The sequence below is a fragment of the Pipistrellus kuhlii genome, unplaced genomic scaffold (genome assembly GCF_014108245.1).
Source record: "Pipistrellus kuhlii isolate mPipKuh1 unplaced genomic scaffold, mPipKuh1.p scaffold_m20_p_2, whole genome shotgun sequence".
Classification (NCBI taxonomy): Eukaryota; Metazoa; Chordata; class Mammalia; order Chiroptera; family Vespertilionidae; genus Pipistrellus; species Pipistrellus kuhlii.
In genome coordinates, this window is record NW_023425515.1 from 112,907,350 (window position 1) to 112,926,738 (window position 19,389).

General features: G+C 46.1%; 1 protein-coding gene and 1 long non-coding RNA gene across 4 annotated transcripts in view; one reads left to right on the forward strand and one right to left on the reverse strand.

Annotated features, from left to right (window-relative positions):
- TXNDC5 (thioredoxin domain containing 5) overlaps positions 1-16,722 on the reverse strand; it is a 35,337-nt gene extending 18,615 nt beyond the window's left edge. The window contains exons 1-3 of one of the 3 annotated variants that reach the window (XM_036444059.2): positions 16,414-16,722; positions 12,378-12,527; positions 6,727-6,832 (exon numbers count right to left, since the gene is read on the reverse strand). In XM_036444059.2, the coding sequence (XP_036299952.1) occupies positions 6,727-6,832; positions 12,378-12,527; positions 16,414-16,673 (516 nt within the window). In that variant the 5' untranslated portion in view covers positions 16,674-16,722. The remainder of the gene's footprint in view (positions 1-6,726; positions 6,833-12,377; positions 12,528-16,413) is intronic. The other 2 variants (XM_036444062.2, XM_036444061.2) reach the window with 2 other exon arrangements.
- Positions 16,723-16,775: 53 nt separating this feature from the next.
- LOC118722531 lies at positions 16,776-19,177 on the forward strand. The gene is made up of 2 exons (XR_004989033.2): positions 16,776-17,928; positions 18,401-19,177. It is a non-coding gene; the product is annotated as an uncharacterized LOC118722531 (long non-coding RNA).
- The last annotated feature ends 212 nt before the right edge of the window (positions 19,178-19,389 follow it).

Here is a 19,389-nt window from a genome sequence, read left to right on the forward strand (position 1 = left end):
TGTTAATTTTGTATACTGCTACATTGCCAAATTCATTTATTATGTCTAATAGTTTTTTTGATGGAGTTTTTGGAGTTTTCTATGTATAGTATCGTGTCATCTATGAATAAAGACAGTTTTACTACTTCTTTTCCAATTTGAATGCCTTTTATTTCTTCTTCTTGTCTGATTGCTATGGCTAGTACTTCTAGTACTATGTCAAACAGGAGTGGTCATTGTGAGCATCCTTGTCTTGTTCCTGTTCTTATGGGAAATGGGTTAAGTTTTTGCCCTTTGAGTATGGTGTTGGCTGTAGGTTTGTCATATATTGCTTTTGTTATGTTGAGGTATGATCCCTCTACTCCCAATTTGCTGTGAGTTTTTAATCTGGAAAGGGTATTGGATTTTGTCAAATTCATTTTCTGCATCAATTGATATGATTATGTGATTTCTGTCTTTGAATTTGTTTATGTGATGTATCACGTTCATTGATTGGGGATATTGTACCAGCCTAGCATCCCTGGAAATCCCACTTAGTCATGGTCTATGAGATTTCTAATGTAATGCTGGATCTGATTTGCTAGAATTTTGTTAAGGATTTTAGCATTTTGTTCATCAGGGATATTGGCCAAACTGGTTTCGGCAAGAGCCAAGTTTTAAAAAATATATATTTTATTGATTTTTTACAGAGAGAAAGAGAGAGGGATAGAGAGTTAGAAACATCAATGAGAGAGAATCATTGATCAGCTGCCTCTTGCACACCCCCTACTGTGGATGTGCCCACAACCAAGGTGCCCTTGACCAGAATCGAACCTGGGACCTTTCAGTCCACAGGCCGACGCTCTATCCACTGAGCCAAACTGGTTTTGGTGAGAGCCAAATTTTTAAAACTTAAACTTCTTCTAACATCACTTCTTCAAAATAGACTCACCCAGGCTGTGGTATTTTGTGGAAGAGCCGCACTCAAGGGGCCAAGTGACTCTTACTGAAGGTAGTGTCAATCTCCAATTCACTATGAGGTCCTGAAACCCGTGACCATAGGGAGCAACTGTCCCGTAGCCTGCAGTTGAGGCAGTGGGACTCTGCCAACCACTGGGTTAGAGGATTTATCCAGTGGTGTCAATGGGGTATTAAAGTCCCCTACTATGATTGTACTGCTGTTGATCTCTCCCTTGATATCTTCCAGAAGTTTTTTTTTTTTTTTTTTTTTTTTTTTTTTTTTTTTGTTTTTTTTTTTTTATGTATTTGGGTACTCCTATATTAGCTGCATATATATTTACCAGAGTTATACCATCTTGTTTAATTGCTCCCTTTAGTATTATGAAGTGGCCCTCTTTATCTCCTGTTCTGGACTTCACTTTGAGGTCTATGTTGCCAGATATAAATATTACTACTCCAGCTTTTTTTTTTTTCATTTCCATTTACCTGAAAAATTATTTTCCATCCCTTCACTATCAGTCTGTGTGAGTCCTTTGTTCTGAGGTGGGTATCTTGTAGACAGCAAATATATGGGTCATGTCTTCTTATCCATTCAGCTATCCAATGTCTTTTGATTGGAGCATTTAATCCATTTACCTTTAATGTTATTATTGATAGGCACTTGTTAGTCACCATTTTTATTCTTTCTGCCTGTGTTCCTTCTTCCCTTTTTGTTTCTTCTATTTACATCAGTCCCTTCAGCATTTCTTGCATTGCTGGTTTGGATAAACTCCCTTAACCCTTGTCTGTGAAGCTCCTGATTTCACCTTCAATTTTGAATGAGAGCCTTGCTAAGTATAGTATTCTTGGATTCATTCCCTTGCTTTGCATCACTTTGTTATTTCATTTCATTCCCTCTGGCCTGATGAGTTTCTGTTGATAAAGCATTTGACAGTCTAATGGGAGATCCCTTGTACATAACTTTCTGTCTCTCTCTGGCAGCCTTTAAGATTCTTTCTTTGTTTTTGATGTTTGCCAATTTAATTATGATGTGTCTTGATGTCGGTCTTTTTTGGGTTCATCTTATTTGGGACTCTATGTGCTTCTTGGACTTGTGTGGCTTTTTTCTTCCAAAGATCAGAGAAATTTTCTGTTATTATTTCTTCAAATAAGTTTTCTAGTCCTTGCTTCGCTTCCTCTCCTTCTGGAACCCCTATTATGCAGATGTTGGTTCATTTCATGTTGTCCCAAATCTCTCGTAGGCTCTCCTCCTGTTTGTTGTTTTCTTTCTAGTTGCTGCTGTGTTTGTGTGTGTGTTTTTTCTGCCTGTCTTCTAGCTTGCTGATGCAGTCCTCAGCTTTTATTACTCTACCATGAAAGCCTTCCATTGTATTTATTATTGCGGCTATATCATTCTTCATCTCCTCTTGATTCCTTTTCATGTTGGTGACATTCTAATTCAACTCCTTATAGTTCTCATAGATTTGTGTGTATTTGTCTTCCAGACATGTAAGCACCCTTATAACCATTAATCTGAATTCTTTCTCTGTCCAATTACTTGACTCCATTTCATTTAATTCTTTTTCTGGTGATTTCCCCCCCGCCCCACCTTTGGGATTGTTTTTGTTATTTGTTTGTTTTTGTCTTTCCATTTTTATTTATTTATTTATTTATTTATTTATTTATTGCTGTATTGTTTTAATTGTTTCTATGTCTTAGATCTAACTGCTTTGCAATCCAGATTCTTGTGGGAGTGGTTCCATGTAGTTGATGATTTTTGGGACCCAGTGGTGCAGTCTCTCAGATCCCTTGAGCTTGGTGATCTCGTGGAGCCCCCTACTTGTGCTATTTGGGTTCTTCCGATCTATTTGGGCTTTGAATGTTGATTTCTCATTTGTGGATGAAGTCTCGCCATGGATTGTCAGGAAATGTGACTCATCCCTGGTTTCATTGTGCAAGCTGCTGTGGATGTGATCATGGTTCTGGCTCTTGTGAAAAGGGTTGCCTGAGGTCCCACTGGTCTATGTTCACTGTGATTTCCTGGAGTCCATGGCCTGGGAAGAGATATTGGGGCCTGAGGCTCAGGTACTGTGACTTTGGCCAGTGTTGTGTGACTCTTGCTGAAGGTAGTGTCAATCTCCAATTCACTATGAGGTCCTGGAACCCGTGACCATAGGGAGCAACTGTCCCATAGTCTGCAGCTGAGGCAGTGGGACTCTGGCCCAAGTGATTTTCTTTCTGAAAATTGCCAAGGGGAGTCCAGGAGCCAGCAGCTGGGGATGTGGGAGTCTCAGTGTCTATGGATTAAAACTGTGTGACCTTGTCCGGGGAGGCAAATCCTCAGTAACTCACCAAGGTGTTCCGAAGCAGGCAGTTGGGAGGGGGAAGTCGTGGATCCTTCCGAGAAGGCTGTGGGCCCTTGGTTGCGGAGGCATGCACCCAGTGGCAGCTCACAGAGGGGCCTAGGAGCTGTCTAGAGCGGTGCGATTGTGGTGTATTGTGGTGTCCAGATGCTGGCTGCTGGGAAAGGGAACATCACAGTTTCTGCTTCATGAACCCTTGATTGGGTACGCACATGCCCACCAGCGGCTTACATGCCACCCAGGAAATGTCCACTGGGGCGGTAGGCTCAGAGGGCCTGCGTGCTGGAGCAGTGAGACCGTGGAGACCAGATGCTGGTAGCGAGAAGGTGCAAGATCCAGCTTCTGCTGCAGGAGCCCTGTGCCCTTAGTTGAACCACTCATGCCTTGCAGTGTTTCACAGAGGCACCTGGGAGCTCACTCACTCACACCCTCTAGGTCCTGCCAGACACCATCTATTTTCCCACTCTAGATTCTTAAGAAAGCAATCTGCCAATATTGATCAAGAGCAATAAAAGTGGTCTTGCATTTATTTATTTATTACTATTTTACGTCTGGGAATATATTCTAAACACATCCTTGAGAGGTAGAAAAAAAAATCCTTTATAAATAGGTTCCTTAGAGCATTTCTGATAACAGAAAATTATAAATAACTGAATATCCATTGTCATGATATGTGATCAGTATAAAGACAATATCACTATATAAGATCATTCATGAAATGAACTATGTTCATATGACTATAACTGTTTAATACAGAAGTAAACATGGAAATGTAAAAATTGGGGTAGACTTTAAGAAATGGTAGGTTTCTTCTCTTTGAGTTTCTTTAATATTGCCATTCACTCACGGGGGAGGGGGGATCTAAATTTATCCTGTCTAAATATAAAAATGTATATATATCTAGTTACATAGATATAAATGTAGATAACGTTTTAAGTTTTTGTTTATAAGAAACAGCAAAGTTCAAATTGAAAGGTTTTCGGATTGCAATATAAAGTCTGAATATATGAGCTTTTCTACAGTAAGGCTCAGTCATTGTTTCTAGCAATTGGCTGAGATCCCCATTGCTCTGAGGTACTAAGATATGGCCATTGGGTTAACTGTGGTTCTAGGGTGGTGATGGGTGGATTCCATGCACCGTGCCCTCCCTCACAGAGACAAGACGCTGCTTCTCAGGACATCTACGCTGAACCTGGCCCTGGCCCCACGCACGGGCCTCCCAGCCTGCACATGGCTGTCCCCATGAACGGGGCGCTCTCTGGCCCACAGGTGAGCCTCTCTGCCATCCTGATACTGGCTGCAGGTTTCTTAAATAACGTCAACGTAGAAGACTGTGGGGGGGGGTTTGTGTGAAAAGTTTATTTTAAAAGTTTTTCGAAACTATTTGCTCCTCTTTAAAATTAGCTTCCTTCCATCACAGAATATTTTCACAAAAGAAAACAATCTGAAGCTAAAATCTACATGAAAGTTGCACCTGGCTCACCCAGTTCTCTTGCCAAGATGGAGATGCAAATTACTCTCTGTGAGGTTTGTGGTTTCCCATGTTACTTAAGTTAGACAAGCCTCTGGTCAACTTATTCAATGCCACATCCCAGCATTGTTCCCCATATACTCATAGTCTATGAGGTGTGAGATACAGGTGCACAAAGGAAGCATCAAAGTCCCGGAGCCTCTGGGGACTGACAGTCGGCACCACACTCCAAGGGACACATCATGAAGGACCACACAGACACTCTGGAAAATGACAGCAGTAGCAGTTGAGCCCCCCAAAGACTGGAATTGCACATGAGCACAACCAACCTTTAAATCTGTGAACACCTATCTGATACAATAAAGTAGTCTAAGTTAAGGGTTTAAATTGAAATTACATTCAAAGACTTCAACTGCTCTTAAAAAGTTTCGCCAGAAACATCCAGCACGGGAATACTGGCCACCTTCCCAGCCCCTCACCAATTCAACATCACAGACCACCAAAGCCCTCCACGCCTCTGAAGACTGACAGTCAGCACCACACTAGAAGGGACACGTAAAGAATGACTTACAATCACAATGACTCATAAAAAAAATTAAGACTCCCAATGTCAAAGAGGAGAGGATTGTAATTTTTTTTTGTAGTAAGGAACATTCTACACACAGCGATGTCTTTAAAAAATAATCCCAGAAATCATCCAGTTTACATGACTTCCTGGTATCATCCTTAGTGTACAGAGGAAATTAAGACACTGAAAGTTTTAAGAGTATTACGTTATGTTATCAGCAAAGCCAGTAGGGTCTTACAGACTGAGGGTTGAGAAGAAAAGAAGGATTCACACTCTGGGATACTTGTTGAAGTGGGGGATGGACACAGGGACCATCTTCATTAACCTCCTCCTCACTCAGACATCGTTCACTGGGCCAGCGGTTTTCAGCCTTTTTCAACTTGTGGCACACAGAGCTAACTACTGGAAAGTTAAGTGTTGCATGTTTTAAAGATTCTTGTGGCACACGGGATGGACATCATGGCACTAGACTCTTCTTTCTACTTTTGTACAAGTTTGGATATTTCCACAATAAAAAGTTTTTAAGCTGAAACCGGTTTGGCTCAGTGGATAGAGCGTTGGCCTGCAGACTGAAAGGTCCCAGGTTCGATTCTGGTCAAGGGCATGTACCTTGATTGCAGGCACATCCCCAGTAGGGGGTGTGCAAGAGACAGCTGATTGATGATTCTCTCTCATCTCATCGATGTTTCTAACTCTCTATCCCTCTCTCTTCCTCTCTGTGAAAAATCAAAAAAATATATTTTTAAAAATAGTTTTTAAAAAGCTAATCTTTTTCACTTACATAAGGTACTTAAGAGTTAAAATCATAGAGCCAAGACCGGTTTGGCTCAGTGGATAGAGCGTCTGCCTGTGGCTGAAGGGTCCAGGGTTCAATTCCAGTCAAGGGCATGTACTTTGGTTGCGGACACATCCCCAGTGGGGGGCGTACAGGAGGCAGCTGATCGATGTCCCTCTCTCATCGATGTTTCTAACTTTCTATCCCTCTCCCTTCCTCTCTGTAAAAAAACAATAAAATATATTTTAAAAAAGAGAGAGAGTTAAAATCATAGAGACAAAAAGGAGAATGGTGGTTGCCAGGGGCTGGAGGGAAGAGAGCTCGGGAGTTAGTGTTTAATTGTACAGTGTTTCTGTCTTAGAGATGAAGAGAGTTCAGGAGACGAAGGGTGGTTATTTTTGCACAACATTATGCATGTATTTAATGCCATTAAACTGTACATTTAAAACAGTGAAGATAGTATGTTTTCTGTTGTGTTTTTTTTAACACAATAAAAAAACTGAGAAGGAAAAAAAAGTTAATCTTATATCAATGAATCCTAAAAAAGTAAAAAGTAGACTGAAAATAGTATCCTTAACTCTTCACCTAAACTGGCCTCTGCATTACCCCAAAATGTAGGAAGAGAGGGAGGGAGGGCGCTCAGTGCACTCACGGCAGGCTCCTCGTTCAGTGTCTGCAGCATCCAGTTTTCCAGCGCCTGGAAGTCCCGGGGACCTTGGTATTTCACACCTTCCTGGCCAGGCTTGAACAGCTTCAGGCTGAAAGGGGAACAAAGGATTAGACAGAGCAGATTTTTAAAGCGCTCCAAACTGCTTGGAGCAAAGAGCACCATCATATCAGGGAGCAAGCTGGTTTAGTGAGGCAGCCAGGAGTGAGTGACCAGTGGGCTGCAGCCAGGCAGTATCTGCCACTCTTGGATGAAAATTGCAAAAATAATAATATCAATAATAATAATAATAATATAGATGATATATTCATTTAATCCTATAGTCTTTAAAGTTTTATATTTTATTCAAGAAAAATAAAGCCAAGGTGGACACATCAAGCCCAAAGCTGTGCATTACAGCCCAGGCTGCAGGTGTTCACATGTGCAGAACTCTCAAGCTTTCCCTGCCAGGGGTCTGCCCTCCTTCCTAGCTTTAGTAGTTTGTGTTCCGCTTTTTTATATTTTTTAAATGAGAACTGTGATAGAAACAACACTGTATTTCCAGGCTGCCATGACAACTCCTTGACTTACAAAGCACGAGCATCCAGGTATAAGAAGAACCTTGACAATGGCTAAAGGTTACTCACTTCCCCACAGAGAAGGAATCTTTTCTTTTTCTACACATATTAGCCCCTGAAGAGATCTGCAGAGTATTTAGCATTCCTTTAGAGGTGAGCAAAAGACATCATCAGAGGCTCAAGTTAATGTTTCCAGACCCTGTATCACGCCACCGGTCACGTAAAAACATGCTCGTGACAAAACTTGGTAGAAGGTGTCAAGGAACAGGGGGCAGGATTAATTCTTCTATTGACAGAATTAGTAGAAGATGTCAAGGACGGAGGGGGAAATGTGGCTACTGACAGAAAAACACACAGACAGGCTTTTTTTGGCAACCCCGCTCATCTGAAACACCCCTGACAATCTACAGCACGCACCTGGAGTCTGCTGGCAGATGCCCAAAATTCAGTGTCAGAATGTAAATGTGCCGCAATCAGAACTGTGGGTTTGACTAGCTAACTCCCCACATGACTTAAAATGAAGTCTCACAGCTACACCAGAAAACCACACATTGGCTGCAGAAGGTCTTTGCATTAAAGCAGGCTTACTGGCCTCACCCAGAAGCAAGATCCTGCGATGGGCTTATTAGGTGACTTTCCTAATGTGCCTCCAACAAAGAATATTCATGCCACTTCCTCAGCAGCCTACACTTTTACAAGCGTAACAAAAAGCCAAAAGCTAACTAGATTTGGCAAGAATGCCCGACTTCCTGAAGTTTAATATTGTAAGCAACTCCAAAGTATGATTTCACAATTAAGAATACGCTGCTGTAAAAAAATAAAGAACTCTTAGCCCTAGTCAGTTTGGCTCCGTGGATAGAGTGTCGACCTGCGGACTGAAGGGTCCCGGATTCGATTCCAGCCAAGGGCACATGCATGCACAAGGTAGCAGATCAATGATTCTCTCTCATCGCTGATGTTTCTATCTCTCTCTCCCTCTCCCTTCCTCTCTGAAATCAATTTTTTAAAAAATATTTAAAAGAAAAAGGAAAGAACTCTTATCATTTGCAATAGCATGGATGGACCTGGAAAGCATTATGCCAAGCAAAATAAGCCAGTCAGAGAAAGATAAATATCACTCAATGATCTCACTCATTTGTGGAATATAATGAACAACATAAACTGGTAAACAAAAGTACATCCAGAGACACTGAAACATCAAACAGTCTGCCAATCTTCAGAGGGAAGGTAGGGGAGGTAAGATATAAACCAAAAGAATTTTATGCATATAAGCATAACCAATGACACAGAGGGTGAGGGCATGAGCTGGGGGTGGCCAATGGGGAAAAAAAGAGACATATGTAATGCTTACATGTAATACTTTAAACAATAAATAATTTTAAAAAAAGAAGAAGAATGCCCAGACCCACCCCTAGGACCGTAGAAAGCTCTGGAAACATGTGCTTGGCCCAGAGAACTAGAAGATGCTACTGTCCTCTCTACCTGCTTTCTCCCTTCCAAGCATCTCTCTCCAAAGAGCTTCAGGATCCTCAAATATCAGAAAGGCGTTGTTCTCAAACTCATTCCCCATTTCTTTGCTAACTTTAAAAATTAGTAAAACCCAGCCTGTGCTATTTTTCCAACATGGTGTGCTTTGAGCAAAAACAAAACAAAAATTTTTAAAAATCTTTTTTTCATGAACTGAAAACTACTCTGCTTGCCCACGTCTGAGATTCTTCCTGAAGTTCATAGAGCCTAGAAATAAAATTAGAGCTTCCTCTACAGGCTTTTTGGTCTAACTTCACTTCTCACTGTGGAGGGAGAGATAGCTGCAGGATACAAGGCCAAACTGTTCTGCTGGCATTTGGGAGTTTTTGGTCATTTATTTCTTTTTCAAGGAGACCTCCTGGGAGCAAATGTATGGGTCACTGTGGAAAACAATGTGATGAAAGTTCTGCTACAAGCAATGAGACAGTGCTATGGACCGAACTGTGTCTCCCAAATCAGATCTGCTGCCGTCCTGACCATGTACCTGAGAATGTGGCCTATGTAGAAAGAGTATATTTACGGAGGTAAGTTAAACTGAGGTTAATAGGGTGCGCTCTCATTTACTATGACTGTGTGCTTATGAGAAGGAGAAATTTGGACACGGAGAGAAGGCCACATGAAGATGGAGGACCGGAGGGGTGCATCTACACCACAAGCAACACTGAAGACTGCTAGCAAACCCCCAGAAGCAGGGAAGAGGCAAGGAGGCTTTCCTGACAGGTTTCGAGGGAGCATGGCCCTGCCGATGCCTTGATTTTGAGCTGCTGGCCTCCAGCACTAAGAATAAATGTCTATTCTTTTTAACCAGCAGTTTGTGTGCTCTTATGGCAGCCCTACGAGCCTCTTTTAGCCCTGCCCCTGCTCACGTTCTCCTACAGGACTGAGGTTATTTTCTGGCTCCACAGGAAGACCTCAACACTTTCCTGAGCAGTCAGCCACCTGCAGGGGCACGGAAACTCAATGCCTCCCTCTCCAATCCTCGTCTCCAGTTACAGGGGCCAGGAAGAATGACACAAAGGCACATATAGCGACACATACACCCCATGCTCAGGCATTGACATCCGCTAATCGATTCAGGCCTTGCAAATAAAAACTCAACAGGTAACTTATGAACACCCTCCTGTGACTACATTTTATTCAGCACATCCGCCTCCTGCCTTCAATGAAACAAATCTCTCCTCAGGCACCTGTGTGTCATGGGGATGCAGGGTCCTTCCCAAATCACATCCAGCATAGTGTAAGCTCATTTTACTTTGTTTTCAAACACAAAGCCAATGTTTTATTTGGGAGACCTTAAATAGAAAAACATGTAAATTGATCATACCTCCGCTATGCCCACCAGCCAATCAGGAGTAAATATGCAAATTAGGACAAAGATGGTAGCTGCCCAGCTCTCCAGGCGCCTGCTATGAAAGGGAGGGCAGGGAGGGCGAGGGGCGAAGGGATCTATAGGAGCAGCAGTCCCCCACAGCCAGACAAAGATGGCAGTCTGTAGCAAAGATGGCAGTCTGTAGCAAAGATGGCAGTCTGTAGAGAAGATGGCAGACTCCAGCTGGAGCAAAGGCCTGGGTCCCAGGTGCCGGAGGAAAATCGGTGCTGGAAGCCAAGGGAAGAAAGGCCTATTGCATGGATCTCTTCATGCAACGGGCCTCTAGTCTTCTTAATATAAATCAGGACACATGACCCAACATGGATCTTTTAAAGTCTGCGAAGAACGTCTATGGAGTTGCAGCCAGATGACTCACATAGTCAAGTCCAGGTGGAACCTCTCCTCCCCTCTCTGCTGCCCCTACCGTGCGTGCGCCCTCAGCCCTGTGACAGCTCCTGTTGCTCTGCCTTCCCTCTGCAGGGCTGGTGGTGCACACAGTGGGCCAGCTGTTTCAGAGTGGCCACTGCAGTCAACCCTTGCTACGGCCCCTGCACTTTGAGGTCACAGGCTCTCAATAGGTGAGCAGCTATCTCCTCTCCTGCTCCTACGACTCAGTGACGGCTTCTTTGGGACACTCCGTCCAAGCAGAGTTTACTTTAAAGGCAATGCGATGACGCCAGGACACTGGTGCCTTTAGGAAAGGGACACACGGTGGGAAATTTTATCTCTATGTGATCTGACTTGGTGCAGACTTTAACTATGACACATAGATTAGCAAGCATTCACCAAAGACCAAGAATTCCAGAGTCCTATGTGGAAATGCTGAATTTCCAAATGTCAGGGGAAACCTAACATTGCTGGGTATGCTCAGAGTGGTGTTTGCACACATTCTGTTTCATAACCATGTCCAGGGGGGTGGGGTGAGTCTCAGCGTCCTACTATAGACTCAGAAGTCAACCCGTGTGGCCAGAGTTACACGGTAACTAGACGGTGGGGCTGGGATTCAACCCCGGCCTTTGGGTTCCAGCCCAGAGTTCCTTCCGCTTTTCCATCCTGACTCCCAGGCTGGAAGGTAAGCTCAGGTTTTGGATAGACTTTCCTTAGTCTATCAATGTGAACAAGTATTTCTGTGGCTGCAGCAGCCAACCCCTCCGCCGCCCTCCCTGTGCGGCCTGAATGGGGCTGTTTTCCTATGAGATCCAGCCTCTCTGTTCCCGAATGAACACCCGTCCATGCTGGGCCAGTGAGTAGTGACCCAAGTCCACCCTGGCATCAGAGCCAGAGCCAGAAGGTAAAGGCATCTTAAGAGGGACCCAGAAAAACAGGCCCCCAAATCTCTGCAGCTGCGTTTCAGAGCTCCCCTCACAGCCTTCTTTGTTTATTAAGTCAGTTTCCATTTCTATGTCTTAAAACCAAAAACCCTTTTAACTGTCATGTAAGGAAGTCATGTTACTTGTCAGAACCACTGTATCCCACTTTGTTACCTTTCTGTCCAAAAGAAATAGCTTTGTGCTAGTCACATGGGAATTACTCTAGGAAGATGCTTAGGAATAACAGAGTGATCAAAAATCAATACTAAGCTGAAACTGGTTTGGTTCAGGGGTAGAGCGTCGGTCTACGGACTGAAAGGTCCCAGGTTCGATTCCGGTCAGGGGCATGTACGTTGGTTGCGGGCACATCCCCAGTAGGGGGTGTGCAAGAGGCAGCTGGTCGATGTTTCTCTCTCATCGACGTTTCTAGCTCTCTATCTCTCTCCCTTCCTCCCTGTAAAAAATCAATAAAATATATTAAAAAAGAAAAGAAAAAAAAATCAATACTGAATAGATGACAAAATCTGTACTCAATTGTGTAATGTCCTCATGAACATCCAACCTGACAGGACCTCATAGAGACCATCATTTTTACCTTGAAAACACATGTTCCTATAAACAGGAAAACCCAACACTGATTAATGAAAGGTTTTTTCCATAGAAGGTACAAAAAGACACCTAGTATAGACCTGGTGTTAAATATAATCTTTCTTAACAACAGGGACGGCCTGCTTAAATTCAGCAGCCCCTCGCGCCTCAGAACTACAAAGGAAGGGACCAAAATGTGAGGTGGGCTTTCTCTGGCCAAAGGCAGCTGGCCAGAAGACGTGGAAAACCTGGAAGGTACGGGAAGCACGTGCCCTCCCTACTTACGTGGGGTATCCTCGCACGCCCTGCTCGGAGCACACGTCTGAGCTGGCCGTGCAGTCCACTTTAGCCACGTAGATTTTGGCATCTTCCATGTTGTTGTACTTGTCTCCCAGTTCATTCCAAGTAGGCTGCAGCCGCTGGCAGTGTCCACACCTGTATCAACGTGGGAGTAACGAGTATACTGAGTGCAGGGTCAGAGGATGCCCAACTCCTGCCCCCTTTCAGCCATTCCCATGGGCAATGGGGCTCTCTGACTCCTTCCTCACACCTCAGCAGAGATGGGTTAGCTCACATCAGTGCAAAACCTCACTCCCCTGCTTATAACCCACCCACCTGAAAGTCCCCGCAGTGTTCTTACCATGACATCCAAATTTCGCAAGGTACTGACTGCTAGGTCCTCCCCGAGGTGCCCCTGCAGGCTCCCCCTTCACCCCGGTGCCCCAGCTGCCTCCTGCCCCTGCAGGCTCCCCCTGTCCTCCACTGCAGGACCCGCAGCTTTCTGAAAGGGCCAGAGCTGCATCACTACACGCGCTCTGGTGCCTCCTCCCTAAACCCTCCTAGCTACCTGCTGTTTGCCCTTCAGGTTTAGTTTAGGTGTCCCTTCCTCCAGCCCTGCCTTCTCAGGCTATTCGGTGCCCATTCTCTTCTCTTTCTCTACTGATGCAGCCTAGCACTTTTTGCTGTAATTGCCTCTTTATTATTTAGTCAGGTCTCCTCTACTACATACCCAATATCTGCAAATGCAAGGCTACCCCAAAATTAAATCAATTCTGCACACTCCCCACAATGAGAAGCTTTAAAAAAGTTTGTGTCCACTCACACTTCTAAATTTGATATAACCAAATGTATGCTTATAAGGGTCATTGTATGAGTTTAACTACACAGAGATATTTTTAAATCGCCGATCATTTAAATTAGGGGTGTCGAACTCAATCAGAGAAGGGGCCAAAATCTAAAATCCAGCCTAAATCGCGGGCCGAATGGTTTACTGAACAGTCATAAACTGTCATTGTGATGGAAACGCAGCGGAGTGCAGTGATGACAATGCGGTGCGGGCCACATTGCAAGGCCTGGCGGGACAGATTTGGCCCGCGGGCCTTGTGTTTGACACATGTGATTTAAATTAATGTTAACTTGGAATTATTGGTTCGTGCTGTTCTTTACACTTCTTAACAGCATCAGTATCTTCCCCATCAACTAAATCTATTGTCATATAGCTGATCTTCTTTATCGTCTGCTGTCTGCAGTGCCATGATTGAATTCTAGAAACTTTGTATCAAGCTTCAAGCGATCATGTATCATTACGGCACATGGGTACTTTTCCCCCATTCACCGGCTAAGTGTGTTTGCATGGTGTCTACAATGTAACTGCTTGCTGTGCTGCTTTCTAAAGTGACCTTTAATGCTTTGAGGATAGCTTGCTTATCCTCAAAGTAATTTCTCAATTAAATAATTTCTTCTCTGACAGATATCTCTATAATACACATCTAAAAGTAGCACAAAAAAAGTTTGCTTTAAGCCAATGTATCTTCCCTAATCAGCACTTTCTTGGGAAGCTAAGAGAATCCCTGCTTTCTATGATATTCCAAAACAATATGACTCCCTCTTTTCTGAAAGATAATTGTGGGGGAAAACCAGTGTAATATCTATGTATATGTGGTAAAAGGGCCAAGACGACAGCATTATCTTTTCACAACTGTGTTCTCTGCATCTAGCACGTGCTTGTGGTATACGTAACTTCTCAGGGATAGATCCACAGGTGCCATGTAGTTAGCACTTCTGGTTTGGGGCCCCCCTGGCTGCAGTGTGAACCTGAGACACAGCTGATTCAGAAGGTGTCTTTGCCATGGAGCAGAGCAAAGCTACCTGGTCCTGCCAAGGAGGTGGCCCCAACCTTCACCTCACTGTCACCACCAGGTTTAGTGTGACCTGCAAACTAGTCCTAGAGAAGATACTGGCACAAAACCCACAGCGGGACCATCCTACATCTGTCAAGTTCAGGGCAAAAATACAAGGGTCAATGTTTTCATTGCATGGTACCCCTGATCTCAAACCACATGTGGGCTTCCAGTATCCCACAGAAACTGAAACCGGAATGACATGGGGGGTTGGGGGGTTGGGGGGAACCCACTGCATATTCTGAGTTCCAATCTGCTGTTAAAGTGTAACTTTTAAATGTCGTCATAGAAAACTACCACATATCTGTTTAAATATTTCATAGTAGACTATTCAGAAGCAAAATAAAAACTTTAAGTTACTTTTCTGGGGGCATCCACCTAAATAAATGAAAAAAGAATTTACTTAATACCAAGAGCTCAAATTTCCCAGTCTTCTCCCTCACTCAGTCCAGGACTAGCTGGTATTACAGATTCTCCAAAATTAATACTCCATTCCATGCATGGACTTATTATGTCTACATACCTTTTTTTTCTTCTAAAAATAAAGAGAAAATACAAAGACAGATTTATTCCACTGGAATTAGCTCCAATTAAGTACTGTACATAATTGAAATAGTTACTCTAAGAATATTCCTTCCCAAAGTAACTATTAATACTGAATAATTATTTTATGTACTTTTCTATACCAGTGTACTTTTTATGTATAGAAAAGTACATAAAAATAATTATTTTATGTACTTTTCTATACCACTTTTTCTATATCAGGGTCTAAAAATCCAAGTCAGCTGAAACCGGTTTGGTTCAGTGGATAGAGCATTGGTCTGTGGACTGAAAGGTTCGATTCTGGTCAAGGGCATGTACATTTGGTTGTGGGCACATCCCCAGTAGGGGGTGTGCAGGAAGCAGCTGGTCTATGTTTCTCTCTCATCGACGTTTCTAGCTCTCTATCCCTCTCCCTTCCTCTCTGTGAAAAATCAATTAAATAAATAAATAAATAAATAAATAAAAATCCAAGTCAGTTGGTTCTTGAGAACTTGAAACACTGTTAATACATGATAGCTGTGACTCAAACCCGCCCCCGAAAGTTGATTTAACTTCAAATTAACTGAATACAATCCAGTAATAACTTGAATATGGGGAGAAAGGGAACAAAGTTCCTCCATCTTCTGCCAGCACGTTTTCTGAATAGGCTGTTTTTCTTAGGCATCTTCTCTTTGTTCCTTCTCCATCCCTTTCCCACATCTCAACGGGCTTCTCCCCCACAGTGGGGAAGGAGGCCAACTTCTGCAATGAGCCTGCAAACTGCCTTGAGCCCAAACACTAGCTTTCTGCTCACCTCGGAGGCACCTAGGAAGAAAAACACCACCTGTGCTGGTGTGAATGACAGCAAGTCCTTCCTAGGACAATTCTCAGGGTGGGGGTCTCTGAGGTTAGCCCTACCCAGAATCAGGGCAGGAGGTGCCGTCCTTTCTCCGCGGTGAGTTCTGCCATCTCACACTTTCTAGAGGAGCAGGCCCGGGAGAGCGGAGGGGAGGAGGGGCCAGAAGCCAGCCGGGAGCTCAGGGTCATGGGCTGCGGCCCCCAAGAGCGCAGCCCCGTCCCCTGGAGCTGCGTGTGCGGCCCCAGAATTCGCACTACTCTCGCGGATCGGGAACCCTCTTCCGCCTGGGCCACCCTTCCAGAGTGGGAATTCACACCTCTGTGAGTTCCTATTCTCCAACTAAACCTTCAGGCAGGCGGTGAGCCCGGCACAGACTCCGCGGCAGGACCCCCGGTCCCCACTGGCCGCCGCACGCGGCCCGGCCCCGCCGCTCAGCCAGGCCTCCGGCCGCGCATAAGTTTGGGGAGGGGACCGAGGGGTGGCCCCTAGGTTTCCAGCAGCCCCAGAGCCCCGCGAGCGCCCTTCCCCTGGTCGGGTGCGTGGACTCGGGGGAGGGGGCCTAGGGGAGGAAGGGACGGCCCATTCCGGCTCCCGGGTCGGGACCGCCCCCTCCTGCTCCGCCCCGGCCGCCCGACGCCACGTCAGCCGCGAGCGCCCCAGCCCGCCCCGCGGCCCGCGGGGTCCCACACCCCAGGCCCCGGCCCGGCGCCGCTCCGGGGGCGCATTCTGCGGGGCCAGAGGGGACGGCGCGTGCAGTTACCAGGGCGCGAAGAACATGACGAAGTGCGCGGCGCTCCGGATCCCGTGCGTGAACATGTCGCCCGTGTACAGGTGCTTGGTGTGCGGGTCCTCCGGCTCCCCGCCGAACGCCGGGAGGGGCTCCGGCGCCGCCGCGCCCGGCACCTGGGCCCCCGCGCCCCAGCGCCCGCGCCCGCCGGGGCCGAGCAGCAGCAGCAGCAGCGCGGCCGGCGCCAGCAGCCGGGGCCGCGCGGGGAGGAGGCGTCCGGGGCGCGCGGGCATCGCGGCGGGGCTGGCGCGTTCCTACCGGCGGCCGGTCCCTTCCGCGGCGCCCCCGCGGCCGCCCGCCCCGCGCCGCCCCCCGAGGCCGCGCCCCCTCCTCGCCCCGCCCCGCCCGCCCCGCTCGGCGCCCGCGCCCGCGCCCGGCCCGGCTGAGTGCGCGCGCCCGCGGCGCCGGAGAGCGGGGCGGGAGTTCGGGGTAGTCCCACAGGGCCCCTGCGCTTCCTCAAACCCAAGCAGTGCCCCCTGAGCTCAGAGCAAGGATGAGTGTTGGAGGGGCGGAGACCAGGCAGGAATGCCACAAAGGGAATGCCAGCTTCGGGTGATCTTGGCATACAGAGACCCGGCCTTTGGGGCAAAGGGAAGAAAAGAGATGGCTGTCAGCAGAATGTAGGAAATTGAGCAAAAGTGGGTGGGTGTGCACCTGGATGAGTCAAATTCTTGGCGAGACATCAACTGTGATTCTGAGTCTGAGCTCAAAGGTGTGATGGAACCCTTGCCTGTTATCCCTGCCCTGCCTTAACTTGGGGGAGAATAAGGAAAGAAACTCAGAGAAGCCTCTTGTAGACAAGTCCTGCAGGCCTCCTCCTTACAAGACTAGCTGGTGTGTCTGACTGTGCCCTAAGACATGGTGCATGAGAGTTAGAAAGATGAATGACAACATCCCTTCTCCCGCTGAACCTGTCCCTGTGGATGGCTGAAAGGTATCCCCTGGTCTTGGGCACCTCACAATTCACACTGCACACAGCCCTATTGCTTATGGCAATGGAAGCTTCAGATCGTGCCTGGGGATCCGAAACTAAATGAGGGATCATCCATGGTTAGCTTCCCGGGTCCTGCTTGGTCCTTGATTATCCTCATTCTGGGAAACTGAAGGCCGGGACTCCAGGCCTGACATCAGGGGAACAGCCCACTGATTCACCTGTCATGACAAGGCTCCAGCAGTGGCTGAACCTTTAGCCAGGATTTACCGAATACCAAAACCATTAATTTACATTCAAAACCTATTCTCCCCACTGAAGCTGAAACATGAGAACCATTCCCCACTCGATCTCTCATTTCCCTTTGCTCTAATTGAAACCAAGCACATTTCTTAGAGCTATTATTTCTTCCACTATTCTCAGAATTTATACCCTGAACCCTTAATACTGGCCTGTTGTAATAGCTTTCTAAGGAAGGACCTCTTTTCTTCAGGATTGATTTTCCTAAAGCCTGCCTTTGACCATGATAGTTTGCTGCTCAACACCCCAGCCTCAAGGTAAGACACATTCCCAAGGCCCTCTGTGATGTGATTCCACCTGCTTGGTGTCCTCATAAAACTCACTATGACACATCCAGGGATCCTTTCCCATAACCTATTGCCAGACTCTCATCTCTGTCCTCCTGCAAATCTCATACTTCCCAAACCCTTCCATTGTGATGTTGGGAAATTCCAACAAAAGATTAGCACACATTCTTATTGCAACCACTTCTTAGTACAAGTGTAGAAACAAGAGCCCTGTCAGAGAGCCACGGTTTGCTGCTCTGGTGACTAATGAGTTAGCCGACCACTGCCTCAGAGCCAGGAAATGCAGAAGGTAGCTTTCCTGCTCCCCACTGCTCCTCCCAAACCAGTCCTTCCCCCTCTGCTGGCCAACCCTCAGCTCCCATGTAATTGATGTCATTAGGTGTGGCATTGACTGCTCTGCTGCTTCCTGTCATCTCTCGAGGTTCCATCTAACTTCTCCCAGGTCACTCCCCATACCAGCACCCCATTCACCCCATTCACTGAAGACTTTGCTTCCAGGCCACCCCTTTCCTGCCTGCATTCCTGGTATCTTCAACCTCTAGGTGGATGGTCATCTGTTTGTCCTTCAGGGACTTCCTCCAAAAACGGAAACCCTACAACTTGGCATCACCAGAAACTGCACTGTCTCCAAAATCCAAAGGCATCCAACTCTACCCAACACCTCTTGCACTTACAGTTCACTTTGCTCACAATCCCCTCATCGTGACCTGTGAGCTCCCAATCCCACCATCTCACTGTCTCCTCACCATCCCTTGCCTCCTGATCAAATTATATCCCATCCTTATACTGACTACCTTGCCACCCTCTCCTGCAGTGATGCTGAAAAGCCTAAAAGTTAGTTTTTCCACTGTATGCAATCCCCTCTCCACCCTCCTTCAGTCATCATCCCTCTCAGCTGTCAACATGACCTCATAATTCTCTAAGAAATTGAAGCCTAAAAGCATGCCCTCCCTCATCCTTTCACCACCAAATCTGCACAGCCCTGAAGGAGCCTCTTCCCCCTCTTCCTCTGGTTACACAGATAGAAATTATCCTCCTCCTCGCGAGGCCAGTCCTCCAGAGGTGTTTTAGAGCCATTCCAGGTCCTAGTCCCTGGAACCTCTGTGTGTGACCTTACAAGACAAAGGAGACTTTGAGGGTCATTAAAGAGGAACGATCTTGAGGTGGGGAGATTATCCTGGGTATCTGGATAGGCCCTAAGTGTAATCTCGAGCGTCCTCATAATAAAGAGGCCGAGGAAATTTGACTGTGGATGAGCAGACAGTGTGACCAGAGCAGAGAGGTTTGAAGATGCTTCACTGCTTACTGAAGACAGAGGAAGGGACAATGAACCAGGGAATGCAACTCAGAAGCTGGAAAAAGCGAAGAAAGATTCTTCCCTAGAGCCTCCAGAGGAGCTTTTGACCCTACTGACAATTTGACTGTAGTCCA